Raw genomic sequence first — 22270 nt, forward strand, 5'->3', positions numbered from 1 at the left:
GAAAAACATCTACTTCTGCTTTGTTGACTGTGCTAAAGCCTTTGACTGTGTGGATCACAACAAACTGGAAAATTCTGAAAGAGATGGGAATACCAGACCACCTGACCTGCCTCTTGAGAAACCTATATACAGGTCAGGAAGCAACAGTTAGAACTGGACATGGAACAGACTGGTTCCAAATAGGGAAAGGAGTACGTCAAGGCTGTATATTGTCACCCTGCTTATTTAACTTATACGCAGAGTACATCATGAGAAATGCTGGGCTGGCATAAGCACAAGCTGGAATCAAGATTGCCAGGAGAAATATCAATAACCTCAGATATGCAGATGACACCACCTTTATGGCAGAAAGTGAAGAACTAAAAAGCCTCTTGATGAAAGTGAAAGAGGAGAGTGAAAAAGTTGACTTAAAACTCAGCATTCAGAAAACTAAGATCATGGCATCTGGTTCCATCACTTCTTGGCAAATGGGGAAACAATGGAAACAGTGAGAGACTTTATTTTGGGGGCGCTAAAATCACTGTAGGTGGTGACTGCAGCCATGAAATTAAAAGATGCTTACTCCTTGGATGGAAAGTTATGACCAACCTGGGCAGCATATTAAAAAGCAGAGACATTACTTTGCCAACAAAGGTTCATCTAGTCAAAGCTATGGTTTTTCCAGTAGTCATGTATGGATGTGAGAGTTGGATATGAAGAAAGCTGAGTGCTGAAGAATGGATGCTTTTGAACTGTGGTGTTGGAGAAGACTCTTGAGAGTCCCCTGGACTACAACAAGATCCAACCAGTCAATCCTAAAGGAAATCAGTCCTGAGTATTCACTGGAAGGAGTGCTGCTGAAGCTGAAACTCCATTACTTTGGCCACCTGATGGGAAGAACTGACTCTCTGGAAAAGACCCTGATGCTGGGAAAGATTGAAGGTGGGAGGAAAAGGGGACGATAGAGGATGAAATGGTTGGATGGCATCACCAACTCAATGGACATGAGTTTGAGTAAACTCTGGGAGTTGGTGATGGACAGGGAGGCCTGGCATGCTGCAGTCCATGGGGTTGCAAAGAGTCGGACACGACTGAGCGACTGAACTAAATTGAACTGAAGTATTTCTACCTACTTTTCTGGATAATATATTCCTCCCTCTTCCACTTGGTTTTGATATCAGTATATCTTTTTAGAGTGTTTTTTTTGCTGTGCTATTTGGAGCCCCCTAGTGACCAATTTTCATACTGTCGGTAGGTGCCCAATATGCTACTGGAGATCAGTGGAGAAATAACTCCATAAAGAATGAAGGGATGGAGTCAAAGCAAAAACAATACCCAGTTGTGGATGTGACTGGTGATAGAAGCAAGGTCTGATGCTGTCAAGAGCAATATTGCATAGGAACCTGGAATGTTAGGTCCATGAATCAAGGCAAATTGGAAGTGGTCAAACAGGAGATGGCAAGAGTGAATGTCGACATTCTAGGAATCAGCGAACTAAGATGGACTGGAATGGGTTAATTTAACTCAGATGACCATTATATCTACTACTGTGGGCAGGAATCCCTTAGAAGAAATGGAGTGGCCATCATGGTCAACAAAAGAGTCCAAAATGCAGTACTTGGATGCAATCTCAAAAATGACAGAATGATCTCTGTTCGTTTCCAAGGCAAGCCATTCAATATCACAGTAATCCAAGCCTATGCCCCAACCAGTAATGCTGAAGAAGCTGAACGGTTCTATGAAGACCTACAAGACCTTTTAGAACTAACATCCAAAAAAAGACGTCCTTTTCATTATAGGGGACTGGAGTGCAAAAGTAGGAAGTCAAGAAACACCTGGAGTAACAGGCAAATTTGCCCTTGGAGTACAGAATGAAGTAGGGCAAAGGCTAATAGAGTTTTTCCAAGAGAACATACTGGTCATAGCAAACACCCTCTTCCAACAACACAAGAGAAGACTCTACACATGGACATCACCAGATGGTCAACCCCGAAATCAGACTGATTATATTCTTTGCAGCCAAAGATGGAGAAGCTCTATACAGTCAGCATAAACAAGACCAGGAGCTGACTGTGGCTCAGATCATGAACTCCTTATTGCCAAATTCAGACTTAAATTGAAGAAAGTAGGGAAAACCACTAGATCATTCAGGTGTGACCTAAATCAAATCCCTTATGACTATACAGTGGAAGTGAGAAATAGATTTAAGGGACTAGATCTGATAGACAGAGTGCCTGATGAACTATGGACAGAGGTTCGTGACATTGTACAGGAGACAGGGATCAAGAATATCCCCATGGAAAAGAAATGCAAAAAGGCAAAATGGTTGTCTGAGGAGGCCTTACAAATAGCTGTGAAAAGAAGAGAAGCAAAAAGCAAAGGAGAAAAGGAAAGATATTCCCATTTGAATGCAGAGTTCCAAAGAATAGCAAGGAGAGATAAGAAAGCCTTCCTCAGTGATCAGTGCAAAGAAATAGAGGAAAACAACAGAATGGGAAAGACTAGAGATCTCTTCAAGGAAATTAGAAATACCAAGGCAACATTTCATGCAAAGTTGGGTTCGGTAAAGGACAGAAATGGTATGGACCTAACAGAAGCAGAAGATATTAAGAAGAGGTGGCAAGAACACACAGAAGGACTGTACAAAAAAGATCTTCACAACCCAGATAAATCATGATGGTGTGATCACTCACCTAGACCCAGACATCCTGGAATGTCAAGTCAGGTGGGCCTTAGAAAGCATCACTACAAACAAAGCTGGTGGAGGTGATGGAATTCCAGTTGAGCTATTTTAAATCCTGAAAGATGATACTGTGAAAATGCTGTGCTCAATATGCCAGCAAATTTGGAAAACTCAGCAGTGGCCACAGGACTGGAAAAGGTCAGTTTTCATTCCAATCCCAAAGAAAGGCAATGCCAAAGAATGCACAAACTACTGCACAATTGCACCCATCTCACACGCTAGTAGAGTAATGCTCAAAATTCTCCAAGCCAGGCTTCAGCAATACGTGAACCATGAACTTCCAGATGTTCAAGCTGGTTTTAGAAAAGGCAGAGGGACCAGAGATCAAATTGCCAACATCTACTGGATCATCGAAAAAGCAAAAGAGTTCCAGAAAAATATCTATTTCTGCTTTATTGACTATGCCAAAGCTTTTGACTGTGTGGATCACAATAAACTGTGGAAAATTCTGAAAGAGGTGGGAATACCAGACCACTTGATCCATCTCTTGAGAAACCTATATGCAGGTCAGGAAGCAACAGTTAGAACTGGACATGGACCAACAGACTGGTTCCAAATAGGGAAAGGAGTACGTCAAGGCTGTATATTGTCACCCTGCTTATTTAACTTATATGCAGAGTACATCATGAGAAAAGCTGAGCTGGAAGAAGCACAAGCTGGAATCAAGATTGCCAGGAGAAATATCAATAACCTCAGATATGCAGATGACATCACCCTTATGGCAGAAAGTGAAGAGGAACTAAAAAGCCTCTTGATGAAAGTGAAAGAGGAGAGTGAAAAAGTTTGCTTAAAGCTCAACATTCAGAAAACTAAGATCATGGCATCTGGTCCCATCACTTCATGGCAAATAAATGGGGAAACAGTGGAAGCAGTGTCAGACTTTATTTTTGGGGGCTCCAAAATCACTGCAGATGGTGATTGCAGCCATGAAATTAAAACACGTTTACTCCTTGGAAGGAAAGTTATGCCAACCTAGATAGCATATTAAAAAGCAGAGACATTACTTTGCCAACAAAGGTCTGTCTAGTCAAGGCTATTGTTTTTCCAGTGGTCATGTATGGATGTGAGAATTGGACTGTGAAGAAAGCTGAGTGCAGAAGAATTGATGCTTTTGAACTGTGGTGTTGGAGAAGACTCTTGAGAGTCCATTAGACTGCAGGGAGATCCATTCTAGTCCATTCTAAAGGAGATCGGTCCTGGGTGTTCATTCGAAGGACTGCTGCTGAAGCTGAAACTCCAATCCTTTGACCACCTCATGTGAAGAGCTGACTCATTGGAAAAGACCCTGATGCTGGGAAAGATCGAGGGCAGGAGGAGAAGGGGACCACAGAGGATGAGATGGCTGGATGGCATCACCGACTCGATGGACATTAGTTTGAGTAAACTCCGGGAGTTGGTGATGAACAGGGAGGCCTGGTGTGCTGCGATTCATGGGGTCGCAAAGAGTCGGACCCGACTGAGTGACTGAACTGAACTGAGTGACCAATTTGGTAATTATATATAAATTTTAAAAAAGTGTAGTATTAGTTGGTCAGTCATGTCTGACTCTTTGGGACCTGTAACCTGCCAGTCTCCTCTGTCCATGGGATTTTCTGGGCAAGCACACAGGAGTGGATTGCCATTTCCTTCTCAATGGGATCCTCCCAACCCAAGGATCTCCCCAATTACAGCAGGTTCTTTACTGTCTGAACCACCAGGAAAGCCCAATATATAAATAGTAAGCCATCAATTAGATCTAATATATCAATTATTTTTTCTGCAGATTTTTATTTCTCTGAGGATTAGATGAAGTCGGTATATGTGGTTATAGTACTTAATGATACTTAGCCCTCTTTGTTTTGTTATGGGTCAACACACCTGAACTTACTATAATTTTGTTTCCTTAGTAATAATTCAGTATTATAAGACTGTTTGAAAACAGCAGTATATCTCTGTTTTAACTGATAATAAGTTAAAAGTTGCCATCTTTGCTGTCAACTCTCATTCAGCAATATTAGATTTAGGTCCAGTGTTGTATTGGAACATCATGTCTAGTTTGAAGATTGTGAAAGAAAAGCCTGAATTTCCAAACAAAAAAAGATCTGTTATAAAATAATAACCATTTGTCCTTCATCATAATAAAACTTTTAAAATATAGACGTCTTTGAAAAATCATCTTTAATCTTGCTTCTCAGTTTTTCTTTCTAGGGTTTTTTTAATGTTATAAAATATTTCTGAACAATGTAAGGAATATATTTACCTAGTTAAAAAAATCAGCATGGTTAGTACAGTTGATGCCCTTTATGTGTACTTTACCTATCACATCCCCATTCCTCCTTCCTGAAGGTAACCACAATCCTGGATTTTGTGTTTTAATCTTGGACATATTTTAAAATTCAACATGTTGATATCATAAGTTGTATATTCTTCAGATTCCTTCTTTCATTTAAAATTATGTTTGTAAGATGTACCCATGTTGATATGTAATTTGTGTTCATTTTTCTGCCATATAGTAGTCATTCTCTGAATATCCTATGACTTATCTCCTCTTCATGGATTTTTAGGTTGTAAATTTTTTTTTATAAAGTCCCCCATGATCATTCTTGCACACATATTCTTGTGTACATACGAGCAGGAGTTCTCCAGAGCAAAAACTTGGAAGTGGAATCATTTGGTTGTGTGGTATGAGTATCCTCACCTTTACCAGATGGTTTGTCAGAGCTGTGTAAGAGTTCCCCGACGTTGGCTATTATTAGACTGCTTAAATCTTTTCCAAGTTTGAAAAAATATTTCTTAAAAACAACAACAAAAAAGAAGGCATGTATTATAGGATATTTAAAAGATGTACAAAAGTAGAGCGATTAGAGAAGTGTTGCATCAACCTGCCTGGATGTATGGCCCATCTTGTTGAATCTGTAACCTTGTCCTCTCTCTCCTCCTGGTGTTCTAAGGAAATTAAGAAATGTCACACCATTTTACATGCAAACACTCATTTTACATCTCTGGCACATAGCCTTTCATATATAGCCTCAATAATATGATCCCACTAAAGAAACGCAGTAATCCCTTAATGTTATAAAATACCAAAGTTTCAGTTTTTCCAGTTGCGTTATATTTTTACACTTGTGTCTTCAAATCAAAATCTAAATACGGTCCACACTTTGTAATTGGTTTCAATCTACAAATTCCTTCTGCTGTCCCTCACAACATCTACCTGGTGATATTAGTAGCCATTAATGGCTATTGCCTAGAAAATCCACTAACTCATTAGGAGTTGTGAGATGGTGCTAGTCTATCATTATTTTGGTTTTTGTTTATTAGCAGAATATCACTGTAAAGAGAGATTTCCTCTCATCATATATTTGGCCATCTTGAGATTCTCTTAGTAAACAAAAACAGGGTAAAATGCTTTCCTTTTATTCACCAACTTTTGAAACAGTCACAGTATCCTCTGAAGGTGATCATTGAGTGAGTTTGTTTTAGTTATTTTTATGAGTTCGTGGATTTAAGCATGTCAGATTTGTTCCAGTCCATCTTGGTGGTCATCCTGACTGATGCTCAGATTGCCCAGTTTTGGCAGTGGGAGCCTCTTTAAGTTGGCTCCTCAGTTCTTTTGACAAAGTCCTACTAGTCTTCAATTGTTCTCTTGTATGATGAGATGTTTCAGGTTCATCTTGTATATTTCCTGCCCCAACTCTAGAATCAGCCATTTCTCTAAGGAGACTTGGTGTTGCAGCCATCCTCTGCCTACCACATACCAAAATGCCTGTCTCTTAGAAGGAAAGGAAGTGTTTATTAGATAGTTTAGGCACAGTGAGCCATTCTTACCAAGGAACAGTGGGAACCCTCCTGAAATCAAAATGCACAAATGCCTGCCAAGGTCCCACGTTACAAGCAGGGCTTTTTAAGGATGGTAGTCTCAGGCTTGGCATGTTAACTCTTCTCCGCATAGGTGCCTATTAGGGATATCACATCCTCCTGATTCTCATCCCACCTCACACTACCTCACCATTCGCTCCTTCTCAGTCTCCTTTGCTAGCTTTTCCTCATCTCCTCAACTTCTTGCTTAGGGGCCCAGTACTTGTATCTCAAGTAGAATGTTGATAAGAGTGTTGGAAAAGGAGTCGGGCATTCAGAAGAGAGACTGTGATGGAGATAAACATCTGGTGGTCATTAGTGATGGAGATATACATCTGTTATTAGAAGGTATTCAGATCCTGAGACTGAATGAAAATTACCTAGGGAGTGAGTCCAGAGAGAGATCCAAGTGCTGGGCCCTTGAGCAAGAAGTTGAGATGAGGAGAAGATAGCGAAGGAGACTGAGAAGGAGACTGCACAAAAGAAGAAAGGGATGATCAGTGCTGACAGTCTTAAGTTGAAAATGGGGATTTGACTGATTCCAATATGGAGGTTATTGGAGACCTTGAAATATGCTGTTTCAGTGGAGTGTTTTGGACCAGTCCTTGATAGGAGTGGGTTTAAGAGAGAATTGGGTAAGAGGGAATATAGACAGTTCTTTCAAGGAATTTTGCTGTAGAGGGGAGCAGAAAAGCAGTATTATAAGTGGAGGAGTCAACTAAAACCTTTACCATTTGATTTTTCCACATTATTTTTTTTTTATTCACCTTATATTTATTTTTGTATTTATTATATTTATTATTGTATTTATTTTTCCACATTATCTTCTAGTTTTTGTCCACACCAAATACATTTTAGTTATAATACTCAATATTTTGCTAACTCTATCTTTGTTGTTAATGAAAAAAAAAATAAGCGGAGGAGTAGAGGAGCTGAGGATTAACAGCATGAGGAATAGTCACAACATGTTTGTATGTTGATGGAGATGCTCCAGTAAAAAACAAAAATCAAGATGTAGGAGAGAAATGAAGAATTGTTGAAGCCTGGGTAGGAAAGAGGGTATAAGATCTAATGTCTAAGTGAGGAAGAGTTGGCCTTAGAAGCACAAACAGTTAGTTTATGCATAGTAATAAAGTGGGCAAAATATATGGGTACGATAAAGGTCGGTAGGTATGTTGCTGACAACTTGTAAATGGTCATCAGCTGCACTTGAGGATAGGGGAGGAGATGCTGAGCTTTAAAGAGTATAAAAGAGTTATCTTGGAAAATGAATGGACAGAGAAAGATACGATTTCTGGGTACCCCCTTGAGGTTAGTAGTCACGGTCTTAAAATGGGACTAGTTTTCACTGGGTACAGGTGTAGAGTAGGAGTGATTGAACCAGGGTTTGAGTTTAGCTGAGGAGAGTAGCAGAATTAAGGAAGTATGGTTGGGAGTGATTATAATGACCCTGGAATATAAGCATTTTAAGGAGGGAAGTGAAGAATGAGGCTATAAAAATGAGTTATGATCATTGTGTTCAACATATATCCCACATGGTCAAAGGTTGTCCATTTAGAGGGGGTAAGTCAAAGATAGGAGAAAGTAGTCAGCGAGTTGAAAGCTTAAATTGAAATTAAGGAAATGTATAGTTATTGTTAATGGTAGGGCATATGATTATGAGAATGAATAACTGAGGTAGGGTGGAGAATAAAATCAGTAGAGGAGAAGAGGACAAGGAACCAAGAGACCAGGGCATTAGCAGGAACACCCACACTGATAGTGAAATCACAAGAACTATAATCAGATAGGTTATTAGACTAGGAAGAGGTGACCATGAGCAAATCAAGGAATGATGAGAGTGACTGGGGACTGTAGCTGTGGTTTCCTGTATACCGCCATACTTCCATATAGACTTTTCACGATTTGAAGGCTTCTTACCTTTTTACAAAGGACCCTGTACTCTGATCCAAAGTCCTCAGTCATACCACGGTCTTTCATAACCCTGCCTGTTACAGCTGCGTATTCTTTTGTTTAGATGCTTACAGCTGTGGTACTTGCCTTCCATAGGAGTATTGTTTCTTATTTCTAGTTTACAGTATGTATTACATTATTTTTAAACTGCTAGTTTACATTCACTGTTTTTTTTCTCCTTTTTGTTTTTTTAAAACCAGACTGACAGTTCCCTTAGGCCAAGGACCTTATCTGTCTTTTTGTCCCTATAGCACTGTAAAAAATTTATCAGCAAACTCTAGGAATAGATCTATTTAGTAGATACTTTTGGAAAGTCAGTTGTTATCAAGTCAGTAGTGGTATAATTCTCTATTTTTATCTCACTAAATATGATGCTTACTTAGATTTACTTATATCAAGTGCCCACAGTTAATGAAAAAATATTTAAATTACAATGAGTTTCTTTTGTCTGTATATTACAAAATGGCTATTCTTAATCTGTTTGCATTTTAGAGACGATTAGAAATACAGAAGCAGGGCTTCCCTGCTGGCTCAATAGTGAAGAATCAGCCTGCCATCGCAGGAGACACAGGTTCGGTCCCTGCTCCAGGAACATCCCATATGCCGCAGAGCAACTAAACCTGTGTCCCACAGCTTCTGAGCCCATGCTCCGCAACAAGAGAAGCCACCACAATGAGAAGCCTGCATACCACAACTAGAGAGTGGTCTCTGCTCGCCACAACTATAGAAAAGCCTGTGCAGAAACAAAAGAACCAGCACAGCCAAGAAAATAAATAAATAAAATTATTTTTTAAAAATACAGAAGCAATTATTGATTGCACTTATAGATTGAAGATGGATAATATAGTTACTTGTACATTTTGAAAAGAGCCTTGGTTTTTTATTTTCTCTTTACTGGTTCAAGCCTCTATTTTGGGATTTTGGAATTGAGTTCACAGTTTAAGGAAGAAGGCCCTAAAAAGAAAACAAAGGATTTAAAGGTGACTATAATACAGCTAAACAAATGCTGTTTATTCCCTTCCTTACTAACTTACTGTTTAAATGATGCAAGTTTTGGGACTCCCCGGTCAGTCCAGTGGTTAAGACTCTGCACTCCCAATGCAGGAGACATGGGTTTGATCCCTGGAACAAAGACCTTACATGCTGCACTGAGCAGCCAAAAGAAAAAAAAGCGTGCAAGTTTTTACAATACCAGAAATGAGCATGCTAAGAGTTGACTTATTTGTTGTTAGTATGCTTAATTTTATTTTCCTTAAAGAGAGTCTTTATGTGAGTATTTTTTGTGCATATTTTGATTTCTCCTTATGATTGCTTATGTATTTGTCATTTTTATAATTGAGTAAGAATATAAATCACCTCTATTAATTATATTTTTGATTTATATTACATTTGCTTTGGGGCTATTATAAGTTAATTTCAATATATAAAAATTTCTAACACATGCTTATTTTAGATTTTTCTTTTTCTTTTTTTTCAGAAACTATGAGTGGAGGATCTCAAGTTCACATTTTTTGGGGTGCTCCAGTCAGTCCACTGGAAATGACAGTCTCACAGGAACCAACCTCTTTAGCACCCACTACTGAGACCTGGAAAGAAATTCAGGTTTTGTACAATCACCATTCCTTATACCTGAAGGATGAAAAATGCAGGCACAAAAATCTCGAGAACTGTCAGGCCCTGGAACCTCTGGGTCTTCCAGATCTTCCTCATGGTCACACTCCAGCAAACTCTATGAACAGATCTGTTCACATGAAAGATGACACCACACGTTGCATTTCTGAAACACAAGCTGCAAAGTCCCAGAAGAGTTACCTCCTGGGAATGAGTGACAGAACCAACTCCAGTGAGCAAATATGTGGACCTAAGGGAGGAATTCAGCATTTTACTGAAGAAGAGAAGTGTCCAAAGCTTTCCAGTGAACTTAAGAAAACCACAAACGAACAGCATGATCAATCAAACATGTGTGGTCAGAACATTCCAAAAAATTCCTTTCATTTAGATCGTAAGTGTGCAGCTATACTGGATGTGGTCTGTGGTACTGAACGGACTAACACTCCAGAAGCTATCAAAATAAACTGTGCACCAACAGAGCATCATGAAATACAGAACCGATGTCTGGAGTTCTTTTCCTCTAACACAGTAGACAAACCAAGGCCTGAAGGACTTAAAATATCCACTGATACTGAATTTCTTAGTATAATGACCTCCAGCCAGGTTGCTTTTTTAGCTCAAAGGAAATATAAAGGGCAGAATTCTGTAAATAAAGGGACCATAAACATGGAGATTGAACCAGAAGCAAGTTATGAGGAAATAAGAATAACTGAGGATAATTTGATTCAGTCCAAAGATGATTCTGCAGAAGGATATGAAGATGGACAGAACCAAGCCTGTTCCCTTGAACTTTTTAGTCCTGTTTGTCCTGAAACAAAAAGTTGCCACACTCTCTTAAACGCTGATAAAGATCTTGAAGAAAACATAGGATATGAAGAACTTTTCAATTTTGATGATAACTTTCAACCAAATGAGATATGCATTGAGTCATGTAACTCAGGAATACTGTGTTCTCAACTAAATACCTTCCACAAAAGTTCCGGTAAGAGAAGTTGGACTTCTGAAGAGAAATCAGGCCATCCTCAGGCTCTATCTAAAGTCCCCCATGTAGCTAAGAAAATTAAGTTGTTTTCTAATGAGAGAGATCATACTATAAGAGTGGACCAAAGGAACATGTCTGGATTTAAGGGCATTAAAAAAACCTCATTAATAAAAAACTGTGATTCTGAACGTCAGAAATACAATTGCTTAGTCATGGTGTTATCTCCATGTCACATGAAAGAAATAAACATAAAATCTGGACCAAATTCTGGCTCTAAAGTGCCTTTAGCAACGATTGTGGTAACTGACCAATCAGAAATGAAGAAGAAGGTGTTTCTGTGGAGGACTGCAGCCTTCTGGGCACTTACTGTGTTTCTTGGAGATATAATTTTACTCACAGGTAAGGTCATCGTGGTAAATATCTTATTTTACAAAGCTGTTGTCTTTTTCCCCCTCCCACTTTAAGCCTTTAAGGATTCTTTCCTCACCATTTGCTTCTTAGGGTTCCAGCATGATTGAGTCCCTTATAGCATCTGTATTGGTCTCCTCATCCCTGCGTTGCCATTTCTGGGTGTTCATCTGTCCTTTTTGGTTCTGTCCCTCCTCCCCACTGTCCCTCCTGTTCCTCCTTCTCTTTGAGAAGTCTTCTCTGATTTCTCCTCCTTTCATTCACTATGCTAGCATTCATGCTGTGTCTCATCAGGCTCTTTCTTTGTTTTCTTACCGTTTTATTTATGTATGTCTTATTTGTAACCCTTTTCTTTAGCCGTGTTAACAGGACAACATTTCTACTATTCCATCCCTAGTAAAGCTGTGCACACTACATTCTTACTGAGGGAACGTGGAATTTCCTTGAATTTTTAAATTATTAAAATTACCAAAGACCCTTGAACTGCATGGGCCCCTTTATATGTGGATGTTTTTCAGTAGTGAACACTACAGTACTCCACCATTCCTGGTTGGTTGAATCCATGGATGTAGAAGAGCAAGAGATTCAGAGGGCTGACTAAAGTAGTGGATTAACCCTGTGTTATCCAAGGGTCACTACTGATCACATTTGGAAATATGGAAAGGAGAGACTCCTGGTATTATACCAACCTCACATGACTGCCAATGGAGTGTTGGAGTATTGCCTTCCAGCTACCTTGCCTGTGCTCCTCAATCATGTCTGCATGTGGATAATAACGGACATTCATTGGGAACTTAGTCCCTGTTTTAGATGTTACATATCTTTCAACTCATTATATAACAATTGTATGAGGAGAGCACTGGTTATCTTCCCCATTTTTCAGCTTGAAAATATAGACCCAGGGAAGTGAAGTAACTTAGCCACTGCCAGACAGCTAGGAGGTGGCAAAGCTGGGCTTCACCCAGATTCTAGAATCCCTATTCTCAATATACAGTTGTAATCATGAAAAATGATTTGTATCCTGCTTTTTCACCTGAAAAACAAAATCTAACAGTTTGTTACATGTCCTATATTGATTTAAAAATCAACACATAGTGTATTAGGGCATAGTTACTGGTCATCTTAAGAATGAATCCCACACCAGCACAAAGTTGATTAAGCTTCATAATATATGTAAAGGAAGAATGTAATAGAGAAGAGGTGTGGGTCAGCTTTAAAAGCTTAGAAAGAGAAAATATCAAGGCAATCATTTGTAATTCCTCTCAGATGGTTTTCTGAGGGAGTGAGAACCTTAGCTAATATACTTTGGTATTTGTGTAACATTATCAGGTACAGTCTCTACTGAAGAGTTGAACACAGGTTTGTATCAGCTTTGCATAGTCTCGTCCCACTGGCGGCATCTTCTTTGTTGGCAGCTCAAGTCATCTAACTTGCTCTTTTCTGATTCAGTGCTTGCCGAGCAGCCCTTTGCTTATGACTCGGCTTCTAAGATATAAAACTGCCTACAAGGTGAGAGCAGGCTGCAAGTGTTTCTTTGGCAATTTTGTATATTTAAACAAAAAGGTTGTGTTCTGTTTTTCTGTTTGCCTGTTTGTCTCATTAACTGATTTGAATACAAGTTTATGTCACAGAGCTGAAATCTATTTTTGGAGTGCTGAAAAAAATGAGGTCCCCAAGACCGTAAAGAGTAGGTTAGAGCCTGGACCACGATTACTTTATCAAGGCATCACTGTCCCTGTATGAGCCTCCCAGGAGGCCTTTTCCTAGCAGATAGAAACTCAACCCAACTATCTCTCTTTTCCCCTAGTGTCCATACAGCTGTTACCAAGGAGGTAACATTCTGTGAAGTGACTTTACCAAAGTTTACTTAACATTTTCCTATTATAGAATATTTAGATTATTTCTGTGGGCACCAGTTTTTTAAAATGGGTTTTTGTTTGTTTGTTTGTTTCTGTTTTACTTAATTTCCTTGGTTAAAAAAAGTAGTTTACAGATATCTAGTTTCTTTTATTTGTGTGGAACAGATGAAAACTTTGTGGAAAGAGAAATTTGTACTTTTCTGTTTTCCTAGTTAGGTAGTGAGATTACATTTACAGAGGAATTTATGTGTGAAATCCCACTTTAATTAATAGCATCCAGTTGCAGATGATTATATCTCTGTGTTGGATATCTCATACTACCTGCTGATATCCACCCAAAACTGAACAATTCTGTCTAACAGATGGATTCCAGATCACATTCCATTCAGTAATAGATATTTTTCTACTGTAGCAATAGAGTGAAAAGATGCTCTAAATATGGTCTATATAGTCTCTAAGGAGACTAGTGACTAGAGTTAAAAGAGAAGAAGACCTGGGACTTAACTGGGAAACCAGTATATAAAGAACAGATAGAAAACTGTATCAGTGAATGGACCAAGAAAAGGGGGGCAAGGGCTGAATTCTTAACTCCCCTCCATCCTGTCCCCAATGATTAACATTTTACGAGTCTGAACATAGGTTTTACAATATGGTTTTCTGAAAGTTCTCCTTGAAATTTCTTAATTGTTCCTTTCTGAAGAGCAGGCCTCCTGAATGTCAGATCTTGAAAAGCTTTGAATGCTATACTGGTTGTTCCTGGCCAGGTCATGGGGAGCCACTGAGAGTTTTTTTAATCAAGTCAGTAGATCACATTAATGTTCTTGATAAGTCATTCATTAGCATCATGGAACATGGATTGGAGATAGGAAGGGGACCTGCTTGGAGAGAGAAGAATGTTTGATGCAAAACTAGCCGTGGCAGGGCTGTGGGCAGATTCAAGAGACGGAATCAGCAGTTGGGCTGGAGACAAAAATGGGACAGGAGAGGTAGAAGTTCAGGATGATGTCATGTTTTAATTGACCTGGCTAGCAGCATAGTGCCAATAGATGAGATGGGGCATACAAGAAAAGCAGATTTGAGCAAGGCTGAGTTTGGGGAGCTATTAGAATATCCAGTCAGGAATGTCAATTAGGCAGTTGTGGATAAATGGGTAAATGGGTTTGAAGCTGAGGAGAGGATCTGGGATATAAATTTGGAAGTAATTACTTGGACATTATGCATCCTTGTTTTTCTTTGATTATTTTGCTGCCATTAGTGTATCTTCATACGGCTAACATTTTGTACTGATTATAAAAGGCTGATTATATCCTGCCTGGGATGGATCTGTCTCTGTCTTTAACTTAAGTTTTGTTCTACTTAGAATTGTTTCTCCCAGTTGGAATGTTTAGTTCCACTAAATGTTTCTTCTCTTTCCATCTTAGATCATGCAGCTCTCTTTTTCCTGGGAAGTGTTCCTTACCTCCAAAGTATTTCATTTTTAACATCTATAGAAGATAATTATCATTGAGTTTAGGGAAAAATAATCAAAGTTCTTTAAGAATGTCTTACATTATATTTATATATGGCTTATGGCAGAGGAAATAAATGCATACTAAATATGTTTTACTCCTCTAGGAACTACTGCTTTGGAACCCTGCTTTGCTTCCTGATCCTAAATGACTTAATTTATCAGAAATATACATTATACCTTTGCCTTAAGCGAACAAAACCATTAAAATTTTCTCTGTGGAGCAAAGCTTCCATATTGATATTATTTGAATATACAGAAGCAATTTTGTTATTTTGCCTATGTACAGACATTCCTAGGTTCAGAGATCAAATTTGCTATTTTATCATTTTGTACCTTTAGGGAGATCATTTACCCTATTTGGACTTCAGTTTCCTGGCATGTGAGAGGCATGCATGGTATTTTGCTATGATGAGTACATTAATCCCAGTGTGAGGGAATTTTTAGCATGATCAGAACTTATTTTCCCCCTTTCTAGATGTCACTATCCATGAGGATCACTGGGTTGGTGAGACAGTACTGCAATCAACATTTACCAGTCAGTTATTAAATCTTGGGAGTTACTCATCTGTCCAGCCTGAAGAATGTAAGACACATTTTAAATATAAATATAATAATTTCTTGGTATTTAAAATATATACACATATTGAGAAAAATTAGAGTTAAAATGGCAATGTTACAAAATGTTTTCTAAATGGTTAGCTGAAAGATATTGGTTTATTTTCAGTAAGAATGAAAATAGAATTTATAAAAATCAACTTGTATGGTATAAATCATATTTATTTTAAGAAATATTGGGGTTCATGATTTGTTTTCTTAGAGTCAATATAGTCATGATTCTTAACCTTTTAGGGAGTCATAGACCTCTTTGAGAAGCTATGTGCCATTTCTTAAGAAAAATAGACTTAAGTAGGGAGATATAAAATTTTGCTTATCATTCCAAGTGATTCCATGGACCTCTGAAGTTCTTCCATGGAATTTCTGAGCCTTTGGAATTCTTGAGGTAATGAAAAGAGGATTTGTATGACAAATACATGTTTAGTTTTATAAGAAATTGCCAAACTATTTTTCAGAGTGGCTGTACCACTTAAACTTCCTACCAGCAATGTATCTTGTAGTTTCTCTGCATCCTTGTCAGCATTTGGTATTGTCCTATTTTTAAATTTCAGCCATTCTGATCACTGTGCAGTGATAGCTCATTGTGGTATTAACTTGGGTTTCTCTAATGGCACAAGACAGATCTAGTAGACAGAATATGACTAAGAAATAAAAGATCTAAACAATATAGTGAGCAGTGTAGATCTTATGAATAAGGTGTATCTTATGGATATAAATTGAATTCTACATTCTGATGATAGAAATATGCATTTTTGTCATGTGTGTACAGTACAGTCAGAAAAATTGATCCTGTTAGGTCATGAAGAAAATGTTAGTAATTTCTATAAAGTGGAATTATTACAAACATACTGACCAAATGTTATAAAACTCGAATTTATTTCTTTTTAGTTTTTATGATGTTATTTGTTTATTTATTGCTGCATGCGGGCTTTTTCTAGTTGTGGTGTGCAGGCTGCTCATTATGGTGGCTTCTCTTCTTGCAGAGCACAAGCTCTAGGGCACATGGGATCCAGTAGGTACAGCACGTGGGCTCAGGAGTTGCAGTTCCTGGGCTCTAGAGCACAGGCTCAGGAGTTGTGGTGCACAGGCTTAATTGCTCAGTGGCATATGGCATCCTCCTAAACCAGGGATCGAACCTGTGTCTCCTACATAAGCAGGTGGATTCTTTACCATTGAGCCACCAGGGAAGTCCAAGAACTAGAATTTATTAGCTACAGCAGCAGCAGGTCCTATATCTGGAAATTTTATACCTACTGAACAAATTTTGAGTGAAAAAGGAAATACAAACTGATATTATAGAATTAAAAAATATAATAATGAAAACACTACATGTCAGAATATCTGGAATGCATTTAAGGAAAATTATCAAAGAAAAATGTATTAGCTGAACCCTTTTTATCAATAATAATAAAAGAATAAAAACACATGAATTAAATTCTAAACTCTGATACCTAGCAAAAGAACAACAAAGTAAAGCAAAGAAACAAAGGTAAAAGCAGTAATTAATAAGAATGTGAAATTTAAAATGATAAATAATTTTAATGTAAAATCTTGTTTCCAAAAAAATAGATGAACCAGCTAGTTAATTTGATCAAGAAAAAAGGGAGGCATGCACCTCAATGTTTTTTGCAGCACTATGTATAATAGCCAAGAGAATGTCCACTGATAAGAGGAATGGATAAAAAACATATGGTACATATGTACAATGGAATATTACATCCATAAAAATTAATGAAATTATGCCATTTGCGGCAACATGGATAGACCTAGATTATTGTACTGAGTGACGTAAATCAGATAGAGAAAGACAACTATATGATATCACTCATATGTGGAATCTTTAAGTTTTTAAAAAATGATACAAATGAACTAATTTGCAAAAGTGAAACAGACTTACAGATATTGAAAACAAACATGGTTACCAAAGGGGAAGTTTAGGGAGAAGGGATAAATCAGGTGCTTGGGATTAACATACACATGCTACTATATATGAGATGGATAACCAACAAGAACCTACTGTACAGCCCAGGAAACTGTACTCAATATTTTGTGATAACATATATGAGAAAAGTGTCTGAAAAAGAATCAGTTCAGTTTAGTCGCTTAGTCGTGTCTGACTCTTTGCGACCCCATGAATCGCAGCACGCCAGGCCTCCCTGTCCATCACCAACTTCCGTAGTCCACCCAAACCCATGTCCATTGAGTTGGTGATGCCATCCAACCATCTCGTCCTCTGTCGTCCCCTTCTCCTCCTGCCCTCAATCTTTCCCAGCATCAGGGTCTTTTCAAATGAGTCAGCCCTTCACATCAAGTAGCCAAAGTGTTAGAGTTTCAGCTTCAACAGCTGTCCTACCAATGAACACCCAAGACTGATTTCCCTTAGGATGGACTGGTTGGATCTCCTTGCAGTCCAAGGGACTCTCAAGAGTCTTCTCCAACACCACAGTTCAAAAGCATCAATTTTTTGGTGTTCAGCATTCTTTATAGTTCAACTCTCACATCCATACATGACCACTGGAAAAACCATAGCCTTGACTAGATGGACCTTTGTTGGCAAAGTAATGTCTGAATGTATGTAAATTTTCTAGGGAAATACAGATAGCCAAAATTGATCCCATTAGAGAAAGAAAGTGTAAACTCACCAGTTTCTGTAGAAGAAATAGAGAAAATTACTAAAGAACTACCATACAAAAGAGGGCCAGGTCTGAAAAATAGTTTCACAGGAAATTCCACCAAACCTTCAAAGGCCAGATAACTCCAATGCTCTATAAATTAGTCCAGAGTATTGAAGGAGAAAATTCCCAATTCCTTTTATAAAGCAAATATAACACCAGCACCTAAACCAAATGAAGACATTACAAATAAAAATATAGACCAGTGTTATACATGATTATTGATGTAAAAAGCCTAAACAGGATTTTAGTAAACAAAATCTAACTCTACATTAGGGAAATAATGACCAAATGAGATTTATTCTAGAAATGGAAGATTTGTTCAGATACATGAATATTTCATATTAATATATGAATATTAATATATTAACACATCTGAGAATTTATATGGCTATCTCCATAGATGTTGAGAAACCCTTTGACAAAATTCAACATCCATTTATTATAAAAAACATTCCAAGAAATAAAAATTGAGGGATACTTTCTCCTACCAATAAGTACAGTATCAGTATAGTGCTACAATTACAATATAGTTGATACTGTATCAATAATATAGATATACTTAGCCCTGATGCCTTATCTTATTTAATGTAGAAACACTAGAGGCATTTCCACAAAGTCAAGAACAAAATAAGAACATCCCTTATCTCTGCTATTCTTTTCCATTTGCTGTTGTTTAGTCACTAAGTCGTGCCTGACTCTTTGTGACCCCATGAACTACAACATGCCAGCCTTCCCTGTCTTTCACTGTCTCCCAAAGTCTGCTCAAATTCACTTCCACTGGGTCAGTGATGCTATCTAACCATCTCATCCTCTGCCGCCCTCTTCTCCTTTTGCCTTCAATCTTTCCCAACATCAGGGTCTTTTCCAATTTGTTGGCTCTTCACATTAGGTGGCAAGGGTATTGGAGCTTTAGCTTTAGCATCAGTCCTTCCAGTATATATTCAGGGGTGATTTCCTTTAGGGTTGACTGGTTTGATCTCCTTCCTGTCCAAGGGACTCTCGAGTCTTCTCCAGTACCACAATTCAAAAGCATCAGTTCTTTAGCACTCAGCCTTCTTTATGGTCCAGCTCTCATATTTGTACATAACTACTGGAAAAACCATAGCTTTGACTATATGGACCTTAGTCCATAAAGTGATGCCTCTGATTTGTAATACACTGTCTAGGTTTGTCATAGCTTTTCTTTCAAGGAGCGAGTGTCTTTTAATTTCATGGCTACAATCACCATCTGCAGTGATTTTGGAGCTCAAGAAAAGAAAATCTGTCACTGTTTCCACTTTTTCCCCATCTGTTTGCCATGAAGTGATGGGACCAGCTGCCGTGATCTTAGTTTTTTGAATGTTCAGTTTTAAGCCAGCTTTTTCACTCTCCTCTTTCAGCCCCATCAAGAGGCTCTTTTAGTTCACCATTATACTAAGAGTTATTCACCAGTGCAATCAGAAAAGAAGAGGCATTTGAATGGGTAAAGAATTACACAAAAATTACTGTTAAAAAAATCAGTAGCCTTCATATACACAAACACCAAACAGAGGGCATAGTGGTAGGAAAATACTAATTTACAATAGTAATAAAGAAGATGTTTCAGAATAAATTAAACAAGAAATGTGCAAAAACCTATATGAATAAAAATTTTAAATACACTGGAAAGAAATGAAGACATGAATAAGTGGAAAGGCAACATTCCATGTTACTGGATTAAATAATTCAACATTAAATGATACCAGTTCTCCTTAAGATTATTTATAAATTCAGTGCACTCTCAGTAAAAATACCAACATGATACTAATATGATACTATATATAACTTGATACTAACATTCATATGGAAGAACAAACATGCAAGAATAGCTAGGAAAACAGTGAAAAAGAAAAATATGAGTGACTAAGCTTATTGAACATTAAAATATACTCTAAAGCCCCAGTAATTAAAGCAGTGTGATACTGGTACATGAATAGGCAACTAGATCAGTGGCATCCACTAGGAAGATAAGAATTAGGCACATATGTATAATTTAGTATATAACAAAGATGGTATCTGAAACCGCTGAGGCAAAGGTTAGCTTTTAAATAAAAGGCCCTAAGGTAGCTTGGTAGCCACATAGAAAAGATAAGATTGTATCCACTTTGTAACCAAGTAGGGTAGGGGGTCCCTGGAGAAAGAGTATCAATATCAAGCTTGATTTTCTTGACATAAGAGAGGCTATTTTTGGCCTAAGCCATTTTGTGATCTAAGCCTGGCCATAATGCTTGTCTTTGAACAGGCCTGAGTAATTAATAACCTTTAAGGTGAAAGATGAATGACTGTTACCAGAGAAGAGAAGTTAACAATAGCAAAGATAAAATGTCAGTTGTAAAGATTCCCAGTTCTGTTTCAGAAATAAAGATGAGCCTGAAGCAGTGAACCACCTGAACAACTGAACCTAAAAGATGATGATGTTGATGTTTTCAAATTTGGTCTCTGCCTACCTCCCAAAGTCCCTTCATGAATATGCATACACTAGCCCAAACCTCTTCGTGAAAAAGTGAAAGTTGCTCATTCATGTCCAACTCTTTGTGACCCCATGGACTATCCATGGAATTCTTCAGGCCAAAATACTGAGGTGGGTGGCCGTCTCCTTCTCCAAAGGATCTTTCCAACCCAGGGATTGAACCCAGGTCTCCTGCATTGCAGGCAGATTCTTTACCAGCTGAGCCGCCAGGGAAGCCTGACTATGCATCTACCCTTAGCTTAAAACTTCCCCAATTTTGCTGTTCCGGGAGACACTGCTTTGGGAAATATCCCCAGTATTCTTCTTACTTGCTGCAAGTAATAAATCCTTCCTTCTCCCAATCTGTGGATTGGTAGTGTCTTTTGACTTGACACCCACAAAATGGTGAACCAAGTTGTTGGTTAACAAATTCTCATAACAAATAGAAGAATAAACTCCAAATGGATTAAAAATATAAATATTAAAAAATAAAACAATCTAACTACTAGAAGGAAACATAAATGAATTCCTCTTTAATCTTGGTGTAGGGAAAGGCCTTCTTACTATAACTCCAAATCCAGAAGCAGTAAAAACATGAGACTGATACATTTATCTATGGAAAAATATAAATTTTAAGGACTAAAAATACATGAAGTCAAAAGACAATTGGCATACTTGGAAGGAATATTGCAGCATACACCTTAGACAAAAGTCTAGTGTTCTAGTATATGGAAAACTCTTAAAAAATTAAGCAACAAGGGACCTGATGGGAAAATGGGAAGGAGACATGAGAAATTCAAGTTAAAACTACATAGAGATGTCATTCTTCACCTATCAAAGTGGCAAAAATTAAAAAATAGGACAACATGTTCTTTTGGTGAGTCTGTGAGGAAACAGGCTCACTTAACCTTGCTGGTGGGAATGTAAATTGCTACAACCCTTGTGGAGGGCTATTTGGCAATACCTAACAGAATTATATATGTACTCAGCTTTCAACCCAACAAGAGGATAGAATTACAACAATATGCAAATATCTATACACTGGAACAGAAAAATTATTCATTGCAGTATTGTTTGTTACTGCAAGACACTGAAAAAATAGAAACACTCATATATAGAACAGTTGATTAAATTATAGTATAGTCACATAGTGGAATACTATGCAGATGTAAAAAGAAAATGAAAGAGTCTATGAACTGATATTAAGTGATTTCCAAGACATACTGTTGTGTGAAAAACAGAAGCCCCCAAAAGCATATGCAGTATGCTGTCCTTCATCTAAGAAAGAAGGGAGGAATAAGAAAATACACATATAGAATTCCACATCTGTGCAAAAAAAGGAAGGGGCTTCCCCTTGGCGGGCCAGTGGTTAAGAATCCACTTTATAATAGCAACACCAGTTTGATCCCTAGACGGAGAAGATCCCACATGCCACAGAGCAGCTGAGCTTGTGTGCTACCACTGTTCTGTGCTCTAGATCCTGGGAGCCACAACTGCTGAGCCCACGTGCTGCAACTACTGAAGCCCGAGTGCCCTCGAGCCCGTGCTCCACAAGAGAAGCTCTTGCACTGCAACTAGAGAAAGCCTGCATATAGCAACAAAGACCCAGTGCAACCAAAAACAAGTAAATA

General features: G+C 38.0%; 1 protein-coding gene across 13 annotated transcripts in view; it reads left to right on the top strand.

The window, feature by feature from the left end:
• SHLD2 (shieldin complex subunit 2) overlaps positions 1–22270 on the top strand; it is a 111139-nt gene that overhangs the window by 61342 nt on the left and 27527 nt on the right. For 10 of the 13 annotated variants that reach the window (XM_061161974.1, XM_061161967.1, XM_061161978.1 and 7 more), the window contains 3 exons: positions 9005–9492; positions 9990–11504; positions 15358–15465. In XM_061161974.1, coding sequence (XP_061017957.1) covers positions 9995–11504; positions 15358–15465 — 1618 coding nt within the window. In that variant the 5' untranslated portion in view covers positions 9005–9492; positions 9990–9994. The remainder of the gene's footprint in view (positions 1–9004; positions 9493–9989; positions 11505–15357; positions 15466–22270) is intronic. The other 3 variants (XM_061161975.1, XM_061161970.1, XM_061161976.1) reach the window with 1 other exon arrangement.

This window comes from Dama dama, chromosome 15, assembly GCF_033118175.1.
Source record: "Dama dama isolate Ldn47 chromosome 15, ASM3311817v1, whole genome shotgun sequence".
In the NCBI taxonomy this organism is placed as follows: Eukaryota; Metazoa; Chordata; class Mammalia; order Artiodactyla; family Cervidae; genus Dama; species Dama dama.